The sequence below is a fragment of the Brienomyrus brachyistius genome, chromosome 6 (assembly GCF_023856365.1).
Source record: "Brienomyrus brachyistius isolate T26 chromosome 6, BBRACH_0.4, whole genome shotgun sequence".
Classification (NCBI taxonomy): Eukaryota; Metazoa; Chordata; class Actinopteri; order Osteoglossiformes; family Mormyridae; genus Brienomyrus; species Brienomyrus brachyistius.
Genome location: NC_064538.1, coordinates 8798506 through 8815204, shown reverse-complemented (window position 1 = coordinate 8815204; position 16699 = coordinate 8798506). Strand labels below are relative to the sequence as shown.

Below are 16699 nucleotides of genomic sequence, written 5' to 3'. Positions count from 1 at the left end.
CCCCACGACCCAGAAGGGTAAGCAGTTTGGAAAATGGATGGATCTTTTTGCAAACATCCCAGAAACATTGTACAGGTCAGTGATTCTCAAATATTTGGGCATGAGAAGATTTTCAGAATATTCTAAAGTTTATATAATTTTTTTTCTTTCTTTCGCATCTTGAGATAGGATCGGGACATCCCTAGTTATTGTGGTTATGTCATGGAAAATGTTAAAGTGCAAATGAAACTAATGAATATGTATCCATCCATCCATTTTCCAAACCGCTTATCCTACTGGGTCGCGGGGGGTCCAGAGCCTATCCCGGAAGCAATGGGCACGAGGCTGGGAACAACCCAGGATGGGGGGCCAACCCATCGCAGGACACACTCACACACCATTCACTCACACAGGCACACCTATGGGCAATTTAGTAACTCCAATTAGCCTCAGCTGTTTTTGGACTGTGGGGGGAAACTGGAGTACCCGGAGGAAACCCCACGACGACATGGGGAGAACATGCAAACTCCACACACATGTGACACAGGTGGAGACTCGAACCCGGGTTCCAGAGGTGTGATCAACAGTGCTAACCACTGCAGCACCATGCCACCCCATGAATATGCATATTTAACATAAATTACATAAATTTAACATAAAAATATACATGAAGAAATACTGGTGTGCAAATTAGCATGTAAGTGGAACGCACAATAAATGAGTAGGTGACTATCAGAGTTGTGTATCATGAATAGGACTCGGCATTCAGGTAAATGAATTGGCTTTTATGCTTCCAGTTCATCTATCCAGTAATTCTAGAAATTGAAGAAGCTGGGGGGGGGGTGAGGAGCATGGATTGGACAGGGTGAGGGGGTGACCAAGGAATGCATTGTAGCTGTTCTAACATATTTTCTAGTTTTTATAAAATGCAGAAAATGACAAAATGGGAAAAAAAACTTTCAAAATAAATGTGTACTAGTTATGAAGATTGCTGTATTCCTTTGAACAACTGAAAAAGAAGAATTTGCAGATATCCTGTCTAATAGTTAAATATCGATGGCAAAAGTTCTGTGTAAACTATGGTAGCAATTGAATTATTAGTATCCCTTCAAAATCCTGGACAATATTCAATAAGCCAGTGTATGAGATCTGCTGGTTCACTCCTCCCTCCTAAACGGTGGGTCCACGTACCGCTGGATGGCACTCTCCTCTGTTTCATCTTCTGAGGTAAGACAAGGGTAAATACTGTGAGACAAGATATGACAGGACCTTGTGCACACCAGAGATGGAAAGTTCAGGTCCAGAAAGTACAAATCCAGACCAAGGTTTTGTGTCACCCAACCAGTTGAGTACTCTGTGACTCCATCCATCCATCCATTTTCCAAACCACTTACCCCTACTGGGTCACGGGGGGGGGGGGGGGGGGGTCCGGAGCCTATCGCAGAAGCAACGGGCACGAGGCAGGGAACAACCCAGGATGGGGGGCCAGCCCATCGCAGGGCACACTCACACACCATTCACTCTCACATGCACTCCTACGGGCAATTTAGCAACTCCAATTAGCCTCAGCATGTCTTTGGACTGTGGGGGGGGAAACCCCACGACGACATGGGGAGAACATGCAAACTCCACACACATGTGACCCAGGCAGAGACTCGAACCCGGGTCCCAGAGGTGTGAGGCAACAGTGCTAACCACTGCAGCACCATGCCACCCCGTACTCTGTGACTCTTTATACTGAATTGGTTGGTTGAAACAAAACTTCAGTCTGGATTTGTACTTTCTGGATCTGAACCTTCTACATTGGGAGTAGGGACCTTTGTTGTTGTGATTATTATTGTTGTTTGTTTTAAAAGCTACAATAATATTTTTTTATCCTGTGTCCCTCTGCAATGTAACATGTAACATTCATTGTTTGTGTTCCAAATGTTGTATACGACTTATGAAACACCTCCATTAGCTATTATGCCTATAAACATGTTTTACATAGCAGAATACACCATGATGTGACAGGGAATGACATGGCAGTGTAATAAGTTTTTTAACAATTTGTAATAATTTTTGTTATTCTTATGAACCCATGAGGTGGTACAGAGGTTGTGCCATGTTTGGGGCTGGGGGGTTGAAATCCATCTCCATTGTGACAGTGTGAATGTTCTCCTCTTCTTTTCTTGTATGTGCACGTGGCCTGTGATGGACTTTGGAATAGGATCCTACCCGCCTCATTACCAAAAGCAGGATAAGCAGTTAGTACATCAATGGATTGGGAAGCATGCAGTGCTTATGAAGGGTGTTTGTTGGAGACTTTGGTTAGGCAGATGTTCATACACTCAGTGCCCCCTTTACTAGGTATCCTTGCATAGTATCAGGCAGGACCCCCGGTAGCACTTCAAGGTCTGATGAGTGTATTTGGAAATGCTCATCTTCCTGTCCTTGTTGTACTGAGCTGCTATTTTTGCCTTCCTTTTTAGCCTTAATGATACTGGTCATTCTCCTATGATATCTCTCATCAACAAGGTGTTTTTTGTTCATCACACCATTCTTTGTAAAGTCTAGACACAGTAGTGTGTGAAAATTCACAGTGGGTGGCTGTCTTAGAGATCCACCAACTCTTGTACTAACAGTCACACACCAATTTTAAATAGTGAGATCAGATGTCTAATGCACCAGCATGCTGTAGGTATTCAGTTGCAGCCAGATGATCTGCTGTTCGAAGCAGGCTGTTTGTGTTATTGAGAAGATGTACCTAATAAAGTGGTCACTGAGGGCATATTAAATACATATATAATCTTACCTCCCAGGTCTGCTCCAATATATAAGACTTCACTCTTTGACTCCCAGTATTTAACTCCAATGTACCCGTGTTCATCAGTGCAGTACTGGATGAATCTGAGAAAGAGTCGGCGTTACGTGCAATGGCCGGGTGGTACAGTGTTCACCCTATGCCCCTCTCCAATAGCATTTGGTACAGCAGTTCATCATCATGGACAACTGTTGCGGGAATTGTTACATAACTCTTATGACAATGCTTGCTACATTTCTACTCAATGACAGGCTGACAACGAATTAATGATAGAGGGGAAAAAAGGTCATGGTACCACATCGCTAAGAAGAGTTCATGATAACATATCATTTAACTGACACATATGATGAGGTCAAACCACTATTTCACCAAAACTAATAAGACAGGGTTATGACGACATGCTGCTAAACTGCCTGACAAAATACAAGAAGTCAGTATTAATTCTAGGTGAACCATACCGTTTCCAAATGGGGTCCTTGTTGAGAACGATAGGATTGCCCACCACAATCAAGAGAGCTTTGGCCCTGGTTACAGCCACATTGAACCTCTGTGTGAAGATGGACATGATATTTGACTGTGGACAACATTTTCTATAGGCTCACTTTGCTCTCGAATGTTCCCAAGTTAATTTGTTTACATGATGCCAAATCACCCATTACTTTGAGAAATTACTTAATTTGGTTGCTTATCGGATGTTCTCATGAAGCAACACAGTAATCTGTTAATTTATACATTTACTAAAGAAATCAAAGGTAGCATGAGTGGACCATTTCACTATAAGAAATGTCATGTAGTGTCAAGGTACAGCTGGGCGTGCACTGTGTGATTTTTCAGCCCATTTTGAGCCGATTTTTCACTTGTGCGATGATTCCTGGAGTTGGACCGAATTTCAGCGTGATCGTATATCGTATAGTGTACAGGATGTAAGGTGCACCGATTCGTCCCCCCCGACCAGGAATCAGATGATCATGAGAAAATCAAACCTGTTTGAGCGACTCCCTTCAGCCTGAGTGGATTGGCCTCACTGCACACGTGCAAAGACAGAACTGAAGTACTCAGGAATGAGATTAGATAAGTACGCACCCTTGCCTGTTGCCAGAAACCGTATTGTAACAGAAAGCCTGTCCTTGGGGCTGATCGCCTTTCTTAGGTAGGTATCCCTCATTATGATATGTGGAGTTACCCTCTCCAGGAATAAACTGAAGTCCTCCACAGACATTCTAAGAAAATCCAGAAAACCCTTCATATCATCCATCTATTTATACAAAACTTATATTAATACAGCAAGGCAGGGTAGGTATTGAATGTTGTTATAGCCTGTTGTCTGAAACTGATTGGTGGTGGGATCTTTAAATTGCACTTGAATAAACTCAACATAACTGGCCTGAACGTTTCAACAAGCAAGCAAGCAAGAACAAGCAGGTATGTTATTGTTTGCATTACGAGTTCTGTGTAGGTATCAGGCCATCTGCAGTGTAATGTGTCTGTCGCTGCTTTCCTCCAGTTCCCGTCGTAAGATGGACAGGCCATATTGTCCACGTCTTCCCAACCGTCTTCGTGTCCAAACACGCCAGCGCCACGCCGGATTTTTCTGTGCACAAAATTGCACAAATGGCCAAAGTGGCGCATTTCCCTTTGGTGAGCATCGCCACTGATGCCGGTTCTTCTACGTCTTTTTCAACGGTTAAAGTTTGGGAGTCCGACGTGTTTATATTGCTCATGTAGTGTCAGTAGTCAGGTTGCATCCGAGTATCGGACCATATAGTGTGCGGACAAAAATTGTGAGCTTTGCCTCTTCATCGCATGCGATTTGAGCGGGGTGTTTACAAAACGACTGGAAAAATCGCACGGTGTTTGCCCAGCTTAAGTAGTGCGCAGGGTACAGTACCTTCTCATTACTAAGGAAGCCAATTTGGAATTCATGATCCATCTTGATGTGGTTGGTGTCACTGCGCACAGTGGATATCATGATCACCTTGCGCTCCTGGCCTTGAAACTCCTCCACTGAGCCGACCTTATTCATTTGGGGGGGGGGGGGGGGATGGGCATTAATATGGCATATACCAACTCCGGTATAGTCGCTACTCGTTACATCATTCTATACCAGGGCTGTTCGTTCCTGCTTCAGGAGAGCTATCGCCCTGCAGAGCTTAGGTTACCAAGACCCCCCCCCCCTTTAGGAGTATCTCCTAAAAGTAAACAATGCAAGAGCTTCAGTCGTGATTTCAGAATTCACAGTTAAAATTTCACTGATCGCCGGGAAAGGCAAATGGACGTGGTTACGTGTCTCGTTTCATTTTTGAAAAATTGGCAGATGGCTCAGAGGACAATTTTCTGCAAAAATTTGCAGTAATACCTTAAAATGAGGATTTTTCATGTTAAGTGCACTTTCAATGCTTGCCAGGCTTCTGTTTTTAGAGCCATTTGCCAAATAGGTTTTACATGATTTTTTTTGGCTGCTGAACATTCACCTTCTGTTACAAGAGAGATGTCATAAACCGAGAAGACAAGTGGTCATGGACAGTGGGGTGAAACACTTTATGTTGTGGCCACTTTATCAGACCTATGCCACACTGATAAAGGTATTATTTATGGATTTATTTTGAGAGTTTTTGGTATTTCTAAATGATTCAATACACGATTAATCATGAGATTAATTGCCATGCTCTGGAAAAGTTTCATTATTAATATAATAGGTTTGCTTTTTCAGGCTGTGTTTTTAAAAGGTCTTAGAAAAGCCTACATGGGTCATTGTGTAATTCAAGTGTGACTGAAAATTACTGAAGATGACCGTTGGTAAGTAATAGTTTATAAGTAAAAACATGGATAAGTAATAACTAATAGTGCTGACAACATGACATTTCCATATTTAGTGTGACACATGCTACAGATACTGATAAAAAGTGATCAGTGTTTTATTCACAGGAATCTACCTTAAGATCTTTGATGTCCTTCAGCTTGCTCAGCTCCCTGTCAGTCACTGTGATGGCCCTTTTGATTTTCTGGACCTACCAAATGATCAGAATGTAGAGGTATGTACAACATAAGCCAAATCACACACAAGATGCGCAACAAAATGAAAATGAGAAATGAAGCTGTGGAAACATTACAATACAGGATCGTTTAAGAATGTAAAATTTTTGCCATGGAAATCCATGTATTCTGTGGTATGATGTGACATTGTGCATTTACAACAAGGTTACAGTTTATTTTGAGGACTATCCAATAATTCCCCCCTTACACCAGAGGGCAATGTTTCTCAATATGCCCTAGCAGGGGTGTCATTAGGGGCCCTTGATTCCTAAAATTTTAGAAAAAAACTGGATTGGTCTGGCCTGGGGGGCCCAGTATGATATGCTTTCATGGGGCCCAATATCTTAAACAACACCCATGTGTCCAAGCATCAGCTGTCTTAGTTTTTGTCATTTAAATGCTGTCATTGAAAGTATATTAAAATTGTCCCTTAACTCACCTGTTTCCTGTATGGTGCAATGATGCCAATGTCCTTGGGTGACAGGGTTTGCAAACCCTTTTTGGCTTGAGTCTCAAATAGCTTCTTCAGGTATTTCACAATGATTTCGACCTCAGTCACATTGAAGAAAGATGGGCTGTTTTGCTCTCTTTGTTCTTTCCCTGTTACTCCGTCGAATATGATAGGAAAATCCTAAAAAGTCAAAAAGCGGAAGGTGAAATTAAAACAGCCTACATTTACAATTCAATATGGCTCCTCAAATGTTAGTGATTTCCAAACTGATGTCATTCTTTTCTTTCCTCCTCAGATTCTAGGGTGGGAAACGGTACAGAACTTTCATGTGCCTAATCATTAAATACGTTTCTTTATACAACAGCAGGCTGAAGTACCCTTTGACTTTCATACCATAGAGAAGCTTCCTCCCTCAGACTGGTTACATTTTTACCGGACCAAACAGGCTGTACCAGGAAAAATTTACTCAACAAACTTTTGGGTTTGTAGACCCATTTAACCAAAAACAGGCATGAAAACTACAAAGACTAAAGAAGCTGCAGAGGATGCTGACCTACATTAGTACAGGTGTGTGTACCAGTACCATAATATATTACTTCAACCCAGAAATACAGAAAAAAACTGTGAACTGCTCAGCTATTATTAAACTACATGTTTTTACAGCAGCCCAGAGAGCCTGCAGCAAATAAAATTACAAACAGAAGTAGAAGACTGTAAAAACGTCCAACCAGTGGGATGCCCAGTTGACACTGTCGGGGAGTTTTGATCAGCACTGGTAATGACCTCCACCTCCAATGGAACTTCACTAGTTAATGACCAACGCTGACACCATGCAGGGTAGCGCGAACATTTTTAAAGTCTGTGCCTATAGTAGTTACAGTTCATAAAATAATACACAGTACCATGCAAAATTCCTAGGCAGTCAAAGAAAATGATGTTTAAATGATCCCCCCCCACCACCATGAAAATGGATGGATAGAGCTGACATTGAAATTTTAACAAATACATAGAATGTCTGAGGTGCTCCTGAGCAGGGGGTTGGGAGCTGAAGTGGTGTTCACTAGCAATCCAACAAGATACTGCTCAATTTTCTGACAACAGAAGAAATTCCTTTTAGTTTTTACTGCTACTGTTAATTTGCATATGATTTATGTTAGATTTTTCTTCTGAGTAAATATATATTTATCGCCCAGATAAACAAATTTAAGCATATGTTTTGATTGCCTAAGACTTTTGCATGGTACTAGACATAATTAGACAGATTCTGCCTAAAAATATAGCAGATTATATTTTTAGAGAATTTCCATTTTGTCCCTACATTTTAAGACCTTAAAGTCTGGCATTGACTAAAGATAAAACCAAAGTCGACGGGAGGGGAGGGGGGCAACACAGGGGACAAACTTGATTTTTTTTCCTACATAACATCCATTTTGTTTCAGTATGACCCCCGCCAGCCAAAATAGAACACAATGACCTACTTAAAAATACAAATATACAACTATATAACAAATTGTGATGAATTATTGGACCTCTACAACAGACAGGAAGAAAGGAAAAAAGGAAGATGCAGATGCAGGTTTAAAAGGAAGATGCAGAAGCTGGTGCACTGAAGATGCCCTGCTCACTGAAAATGTGTAACTCCTTAAATATCACCAGAAAAGTGCTGTTCGCTGAAATGCATTTATTAAGATATGATGCAAAATTGCTTTGGCAGGATGATTTGCTATCTTAGAGTTTGAAAGATTCTTCAATTTTAAAATTTAAAAGTCACTTAAATAAATATCTTGGTAATATCTAACATATACCTGAGTACAATAAAATAAATTCAAGATTCTAGGCCCTCTGAAATCCTGTACTAGAGAAGAAGTTAGAAGATGGATGAATGGATGGATGAATGGATGGATTGGTTGGTTGATTGATTAATAACCAAGGCCATATATGATTTTTTTCTTCATCACAAGCTCACTTTGTCTCAAAATCATGCACTACACCACTTACCCTTTTGCGAAGGTGCTCCCAGTTGCAATAGGAATTGCGTAGAATCTCGTTGGCATGCGCCTGCAGCTCACCATCATAAAAGAGCTCATTTGGGATCTTGAGTATGGCTGGATGGGACCTGGGGAAAAGAGATGTCACTGAGAACAAGTGCAGACACCGGGGAATCCTTCAGCAGGAGATGCTAACGGAGAGTATCCACGGAGACACTGCCGAGAGCCTAATGCAGTCATGGGGAAAATCAGGTCCGGAAAGTACAAATCCAGGCCAAGATTTTGTTTCAACCAACCAGTTGAATATAAGGAGTCATAGTCACATAGTATTCAACTAATTTTTACTTTCTGGACCTGAACTTTCCACCTCTGGGAAAAGAGAGGTATAAGTCAAGTGGAACAGAGAAGAACTTTCAAAGTACCTGTAGTTCTTCACCAACTTAGTGACACAGCGGTCATCAAACTGCATTTCAGAATTCTTCTTGTATAGTTGAATGTGCGACATCAGTCTCTCCAGTAGGGACATGCCTATGACAAATTTGTAATCCAAAACAGTATTTGCACTTATTAAACAAAACAAAGGGGAATGTGCAGACGTAAATAGAACACCGTTATTGATGAAAATCATTTTGTCACTAAGTCTTGTCATTACTGTCTTGAATGAGTGCACTTGAATATGACGTGAATGAAGTGATCAACAATGCACTGAAAATGAGGCTGCCAACGCTGGCCCTTTTGGAAACTTACTGACTCAGCTCACTGTTCCAGTAGGGTCTGTTTTCGCATTGAAACTCACAGAGCCACTAATCTTAGCTTCTAACAAGCAGCTTTGAAAATGACTCACTCTGTACATTGCTAACAAGACTGGAAACGCAGTTTTCAGCCTCAGGGAGCAACTCACAGATCTGTCTCTGTTCAAGTACACTGTTCGTACTTGACAGTGTTCATCACATTGTTGTTCTCACCTAATCCATACTTAATGGCCAGTGAGGACCTTATAATGGGACCCAGCTGCTTGGGGTCCCCCGCCAGGACCACCTGCCCAGTCTCTGCCTGAAGGAGTCCTGCGGAAGATGTGAAAGAGGTCATCCAACCAGACTACTATAGACAATGCATCTTTCACCACAGACATGACAGCAGAAACTACAATCGTAGCACTCAAGTCAACAATCTTATGAAACTGCTGCAACGTCGGTCTTCAAAGTGAAAATTCTCCAAACCAAGGTAATTTACGTTTAACTCGTTTACTGTAACGGCATCATTTTACCAAATGCAGTTTCTAAACACTGCAGGTTAAAGTCCCAAGATGAAGGTAAAGTAATGAGTTACACATCACACTGGTAAATTTGTGTGTGGAGCATCTATGAAATGAATTTATTGATGGGAACAAGACATAAGGCATTGTATATTTTAGGAAACGTGCACAGACACAAATCGCGATTTGGAGACACCAATTAACCTAACCCACATGCCTTTGGTCTGTGGGAGGAAATGGAAATACCGAGAAGAAACGTGTGCGAAACTGGCAGGACACACACACACATATGGTAAAGGAATCACACCCATATCCCTGAAGTTAGAGGACAGCAGTTCTCCAGTTCATAATGTTCACATAACATTTTCACAAGTAATGGTCTGAAAAAGTGGTGTTGTCTTATATTCGGGGTCTACCTAATCAAAGAAAGCAGAGTACTTATGTATATCTTTATGTTACAGAAATGAACTGATATTAATCAGAATTTGGGAGGAGGCATTGGTAGGGTGGTATTGGGCAGCCAATGTCACCAAATGGGCAGACCAGCACTGCATAAGGAATGAATTTAATGGACCACCTAAAGAGACACATCTATCAGTTGTTACTCCATATTAACTCGAGACACATCTATCAGTTGTTACTCCATATTAACTCAAGAGACACATCTATCAGTTGTTACTCCATATTAACTCGAGACACATCTATCAGTTGTTACTCCATATTAACTCGAGACACATCTATCAGTTGTTACTCCATATTACCTCAAGAGACACATCTATCAGTTGTTACTCCATATTATCTCAAGAGACACATCTATTAGTTGTTACTTCATATTAACTCATCATCGTGTTCTCACAAATACTTCAAATCAAAAGCAGAACTAAACAAACTAAATAAAATCTCATTTTTACCACTCAACCCTTCCTTTCTTTCCAGATATACTGGAAAAGTCACAGCATAACAGCTTCTCTTTCTTCTCTTTCAAACGATTCAAATTAAATATTTAACAAAGGTTCAGATCATGTAAAGGCTTTGAAATAGCAGTCATCAGCTTCACACTGATATATGGAGTCCTTGCATCGGTCGGTGCTCTCAGTATTAAATGCAGACCCTAATGAAGACTGTCTGTAGAGGTTTATGGATTTTTTTTAATGCACAAAACCTTATGCTCACTGTCGGTTGTTGAATAGTAAAAATGGTGCCTTCCCACAGAGCGCTTCAGAAAGGAAGCCAGTGCCGGCAATGTCTCCAGAGCTTACTGCATGTATGCTAATGTTATGCTAATGCTTAAGCTCCGATAAGAAAAAGTACAGTACATATTTATCAAGCCGCTGCTAATAAAATAGCAAGTGATAGTTAGTATTATTTGTTTGGCATCAGTAATCTTCCACACCAGCTAGATGCTCCGCTTATTGAGGCCCCATTTCTCAATAAGGGTCTTCAAACTGCCCTCAACATCTTTCTTTCACTTCTTTTCTGAGGCCTTAATTGTACACGTGCTGTATTTCAGTTTATTCATATCTTTCTGTCTTCTATTCTCTGGCACTTCACTAACAAAGTAAAAAAAGTCTTGCACTTATATCTGACAAAAGAAACATTGCAACATCAGTTCATACTAGTATAAAATTTTCATCAACTTTAACCACTAGAGTATGTGCAACAGTGATCCGTAACTCAACAGTGACCTCCTATGGAACTGAAATTAAACTGAAAGTTTACTGCTTTTAAAAATCCCAGTATAGGTTTTACCCACATCATGAATCAGTCCATTTCCTGTACCTGCTTAAATTATGGTTACGATAATAAGAATCCTATTCAGAGAGACAGAGATGTGGTTGGGGGCATTCTAAACGTGACACTAATGAATTGTAGGGTCCTCATGAAACACAAATTCACTCACACAAATTCAGGGCAATGATGAGGTATCAGTTCACAAGTGCAGCATTTCATTTGGGAGGAATGTAATCATTAAAAGAAATGGTTTGTCATCATACATCTTCTAACCGTTTATCGTGGTGAGGGTTGTGAGTGAATGGTTCACTTAAAACACATATCGGTGTACCGCGTTCTGTGAAATAGACGCACTATTAGACTGAATTTCCCAGCAGTCAGTGGTAACCCTTGAATAGACATCCTTCTGTGGTTGACTGCTTATGTGAGCCACTGCAGCACCCCTTACCTGCTATGCTAATGATGGTCTCTGGCTCGGTGGCATGACCAGCCTCATCCACAAAAATGTAGGTGAAGTGCTTCATGGGAAAGCCTCCGGTCACAAATCTGTGGGGGACAACTGTTAGCTGGACAAACTGGAGAAACCCGGAAGATGTTGGGCCGGTAATTCACAATAGGTCTCCAGATGCTAAATATTTATAGAATTATTTCCGAAAAACTACTACTGGGGTCAAGTTGAACTCCGCACAAAAGACATAATCCAAACTGTTTGTTTCCTTCTGTTATGTGAGTTAGCGGCATACAATTGCGAACGCAAAGTAAGCCAGTCTCTGGAGCAGCTGGTGTTAAGGCTTTTGTTCAATGGCCTAACAGTGACATCATTTTACCAAGGACAGGACTGCTAACCATAGCATCCTAATCTGCAGAACCACACGAGCCCCAAAATAAAAAAAAATAATGCATTATGTTTATGTCCTTGAAATAAAGTGCAAAGTTTTTAACTAATATAAGCATATTGTCTTTACTAAGAGTGGCTGAAATCTGAGTAGTTGTTAAGTCCCTGGACAGAGGGTATAGCAGAAGCTTCCCCTTTGGGACCGGAATTTGTGAGTTTTATTTAGGAGTTCTGGTCCTTAACAAATATACCAGTGCATCCCCAAGGCGTGAAACGTATCACTGACTCAGTCACCAGCCTTACCGTCCAGCAGTGTATAGTGTGGTGACCAGGATGTTGTAGTTCATAAGTTTCTCCTTGGAAGGGAACACAAATCCACCATTTTCGAAGTTACAGCATTCCTGTTTGACACAACACATAAAGACACAATAAAAGATAAACACAGGGGTTCAAATGACATACTTTCACTAATCCATTTTACATGATCACTTAACTAATGCCAAGCTATGGTAAGTCTAAGAGCACAGTACAGCAACTCAACCACAAGGTGACAGGCTGCGTAAAATCACAGAGCTGGGACAACGCATGCTGAGGCGCACAGTGTGCAGAAGTCGCCAACTGTCTGCAGAGTCAGTAGCTACAGACCTCCAAACTTCATATGGCCTTCAGATTAGCTCAAGAACAGTGTGTAGAGAACTTCATGGAATGGGTTTCCATGGCCGAGCAGCAGCATCCAGGCTTTACATCATCAAGTGCAATGCAAAGTGTTGCATGCAGTGGTGTAAAGTACGCTGCCACTGGACTCTAGTGCAGTGGAGACAGTGTTCTCTTGAGGGACGAGTCATACTTCTCTGTCTGGCAATCCAATGAATGAGTCTGGGTTTGGCGGTTGCCAGGAGAACGGTACTTACCTGACTGCATTGTGCCAAGTGTAAAGTTTGGTGGAGGGAGGATTATGGTGTGGGGCTGTTTCTCATATGTTGGGCTAAAAATGAATGGGGGAGCTGGATCAAGTAAAAAGCCAAAAACCTGCCCCTTCGATACCGAACGGGAGGAGGACTTTTTTTCACAATGTCATATTCGAAGTGCATTTGCCTCATTAGTCAGTCTGCCATAGCTATTGCGATGAAGGTAAATGTGGAGCGGCATTTCCGGACTGTTCATAGAAACTATGACGTTAACTTACCTCCGAAAAGCGAGCTGAGAAAGAGAAAGGTGAAGGAACTAAAATCCCAGTTCAATTCAAAAATACTTTATTTATCCCAAAGTTAAATTAACAATAAGTATAGTAATTACAATAATAATAATTGTTATTATTATAAATAATAATAATAAAGAATACTCCATATTTTTATACATTTGTATATGTTTTGCGTTTCTATAGTAGGTAGATCATTTTGACTTGGTCATTTACTGTATAAGTAGCTCGCAAGCTGAAAAAGTGTGAGCACCTCTGGTTTACATCTTCTCAGTTATGTGGGCTAATGAATGGATAGACTCTGATTTTTTCCATTGCTATTTAAAATAAATTTGAATGTAAACCCTTAAAAAACTGTTTTTAACGGAGCCAGGGGTATAAATGATGCCTAATTTGTGCTGAAGGAGCCTTACCAGTAGCCTGTTCGGTATGTTTTTTGGGTCCACGCAGCTGGCGTACAGACGGTACACATTGCGGCGTTCCACGTGATCCCCCAGTATACGCTCGCAGAGCAGGTCTGCAGCACTATTGCTGGGGGCGCAGGCGAGAATGCGCGCAGACTTGTTTTTCCCCACCTGAGATGGGCACACAACCATTCAGAGATATGAAGCAGTATGATACAGTGTGTATCATATGTGTACATACAGCAAGATGTTATTCACCAGTATAAAACTGCTATTATTTGTTTTGTGCTACAGTGTATAGTATGTGTTTTTATATGTGTGTATGTCTCCTTCGTAGTTGAAAAAAAACAATAAAATTACTCATAGTAATTTCCATCCATCTATACATTTCCTGTACCTGCTTGTCCCATTCAGGGTCATGGGGGGTCCTTAGCCTATCCCAGAAACTAGGGGCGCAAGGCAATGAATAACCCAGGATAGGAACCAACCCATCATAGACTTACAATAATTTGTTGAAGATAAACATGACATATTCGAACAGATTGATGATAGGACAGTAAATTAAAAAGAAACCTGTTTGATGGCTTCAACTAGGGTAACGGTCTTGCCGGTTCCAGGAGGTCCAAACACGAGGTAGGGTGCTGGCCGGGACGACCCAGACACAATGTGCTCGACTGCAGAACGCTGCTTTTCATTACTCTCTAACTTTTTGTCAATTAACCTGCAGGGACACCAAGAGAAAACTGTTAACTGGCATTTCCAATATGGCTGCTGCCCAAGTACCTCTCTTGGAACAAGCTGACAATACAGTTCAGTTCAATATTTTAGTTTCACCATATTTCTGTACATAAACTGGCCAATAAAATTCCATATATGCATAACTTCAGTGATATGTGGTATATTGATCAACCTTAAGGTGTCAAATTAATATGCTTCATGATGTGTATATAAATTTCGATTAGTTCTCTCATGCATAACAAGACTTTCATTCTCGTGCCTTACTTCAAACTTTTCTTCTACAATCTTAAACGCAAAAGGTAAGGCCACACTGACCATCACAGTCATACCCACACAAACACTACTACTTTTTAAGTCATCAATTCACCAAAACAAGGAGATAATGCAGCTCCACGAACCCACATTAGGAGCAAGACTAAATCCTATGATCCTATAGGAGCGATGCCTATTCATAACAATACCGACGGCACCCGATATTACTTTATTCTATGAGTATCTTCTACTTTTTTTTTTATTGATTTAGGCTGATCATGTCCTCCAAGTATTATGGAGGAGAGGCTAACCTTAGGGAAAGGGGGGGCACATTCTCTGATGCATATCCTGTGGGGAAGAGCACCTTTTCCAAGTTGGTCAGCACTGCTAGGTGCACTGCACGGTGCTGCAAGCGCAGCAGCAGGCGGCTGATGGTAAACTGCACGTTGAACTTCATGTTGATGATGAAGCTCCGCAGCAGCCTATGGACAGACAGACAGACAAACTCTAAATGCCTCACATGATTTGCTGCAGAGGCCATAACTAAAATAAACAAAGAGAATGACTGATAAATAGGTGGCCAACATCAACTATACTGCAAAAATGAAAAAGGTTTAGAGATCTAGGGAAGAGGTTTACTCCAATGATCTTTCACGAAATATTCATAAATCAGCCATGAATTTTACTGACTATAGGGACATTTGTTACACAAAATTTACCTGTATAACAGTATAACATCTACACCAAGGGCAGTAAAGACAGATACAGGCAATGGAGAGTGAAATGTTTAGCTCTTACTTCTCGGAGAACCCCAGGAGAACTTTATTAAGTTCCACCACATGCACATAGCCCCTGTACTTAATGAGAGGCCCGTTGTTTTCTGCTTTGGATGCCAAAATGCAATCACCCCTCAGAAGAGAGGGTCTGTTTTCAGCCAAACCTGGGACCTGGTTGGAAATGAGAATTCAGTCATTCAGAAAGACATCTCCTGAACAGCTCCCTTGGGATATGACCATGTGGTATCCTTATAAGGTGCCTGAACTTCCTCAACTACCTCCCCAGAATCTAAATTTTTAGGTACCTTCAGATATCGAGACTTCCTACCACTTAATTCATGATACAGTGGTACCTCTGGTTCACGCACGCTGTGGTGTATAAACAATTTGGTTCACGACCAAAAATTTCGTGAAAAAAATGCATTGGTTCGCATACAAAATTTGGTTGACGGACAGATTCCTCGACCAGATAAATTTTTTTATATTATTGTAGCTCTGGCGGGGCGCATGTTCCAGCATGTTCCAGCATGCACCACGTGCAATTGTAGATAGAAGGACCACAACAGGCACCCGACGAGCACCGAACCCAAATATACAGATGGGAAACACAAGCAGACGTGCTAAATTCACGCGAGGATCGGACCAGGTACACACAAGAGACGGGCAAACACACGCATGACAATAGGGAAATGCAACCATTAGCATTAACAACAACAACAAGGGTTACGGACTGTTAATAAAGAGCGTGATTTCCCCGGCAAGCAAGTCTCTCTCTGCTCCCACAATGCCTCGGTCCGGTCGTCGCCATACTATATTGTGTTTTTCTTTTTTAAGTTTTTACTGTAAAACCAGAAAATTAATTAACAAAAATTATTATTTTGTATGATTGTTAACAAATGAATCCAATTTCAGTGCTTTCTTATGGGAAAAATTGCCTTGGTTCGCATACAGATTGATTCCTAATATCATGAAATCATCATTTAATTTCACAAATCCATGGCTTACTATCATGACTTAATATCACATAATAAGTCATACTATTATGACTTAATATCACAACAGAATGACTGAAAATCAAGAAATCATAACATAATTTCTCGAAATGAAAACTTCTTAATATTATGAAATCCTGACTTAATGTCGTGAAACCATGGCTTACTATCACGAAATAATGACTTAATATCACAACTGAATGACTTAATATCATGATTATGAAATACTTTCATGAAATGAAGACTTCCTAGTATCATGAAATA

The 16699-nt window shown here is 40.9% G+C and overlaps 1 protein-coding gene across 2 annotated transcripts in view; it reads right to left on the bottom strand.

Moving 5' to 3' along the window:
* Nucleotides 1-743: 743 nt before the first annotated feature.
* LOC125745259 (putative helicase mov-10-B.1) overlaps nucleotides 744-16699 on the bottom strand; it is a 31028-nt gene continuing 15072 nt past the window's right edge. Inside the window, exons 9-23 of one of the 2 annotated variants that reach the window (XM_049017923.1) lie at nucleotides 15466-15614; nucleotides 14979-15149; nucleotides 14251-14398; nucleotides 13687-13848; nucleotides 12379-12476; nucleotides 11689-11786; nucleotides 9220-9318; nucleotides 8677-8782; nucleotides 8265-8382; nucleotides 6255-6446; nucleotides 5716-5790; nucleotides 4671-4796; nucleotides 3241-3329; nucleotides 2774-2868; nucleotides 744-1198 (exon numbers count right to left, since the gene is read on the bottom strand). In XM_049017923.1, the coding sequence (XP_048873880.1) occupies nucleotides 1137-1198; nucleotides 2774-2868; nucleotides 3241-3329; nucleotides 4671-4796; nucleotides 5716-5790; nucleotides 6255-6446; nucleotides 8265-8382; nucleotides 8677-8782; nucleotides 9220-9318; nucleotides 11689-11786; nucleotides 12379-12476; nucleotides 13687-13848; nucleotides 14251-14398; nucleotides 14979-15149; nucleotides 15466-15614 (1788 nt within the window). In that variant the 3' untranslated portion in view covers nucleotides 744-1136. Of the gene's footprint in view, nucleotides 1202-2773; nucleotides 2869-3240; nucleotides 3330-4670; nucleotides 4797-5715; nucleotides 5791-6254; nucleotides 6447-8264; nucleotides 8383-8676; nucleotides 8783-9219; nucleotides 9319-11688; nucleotides 11787-12378; nucleotides 12477-13686; nucleotides 13849-14250; nucleotides 14399-14978; nucleotides 15150-15465; nucleotides 15615-16699 lie in introns of both variants that reach the window. The other variant, XM_049017921.1, reaches the window with a different exon arrangement.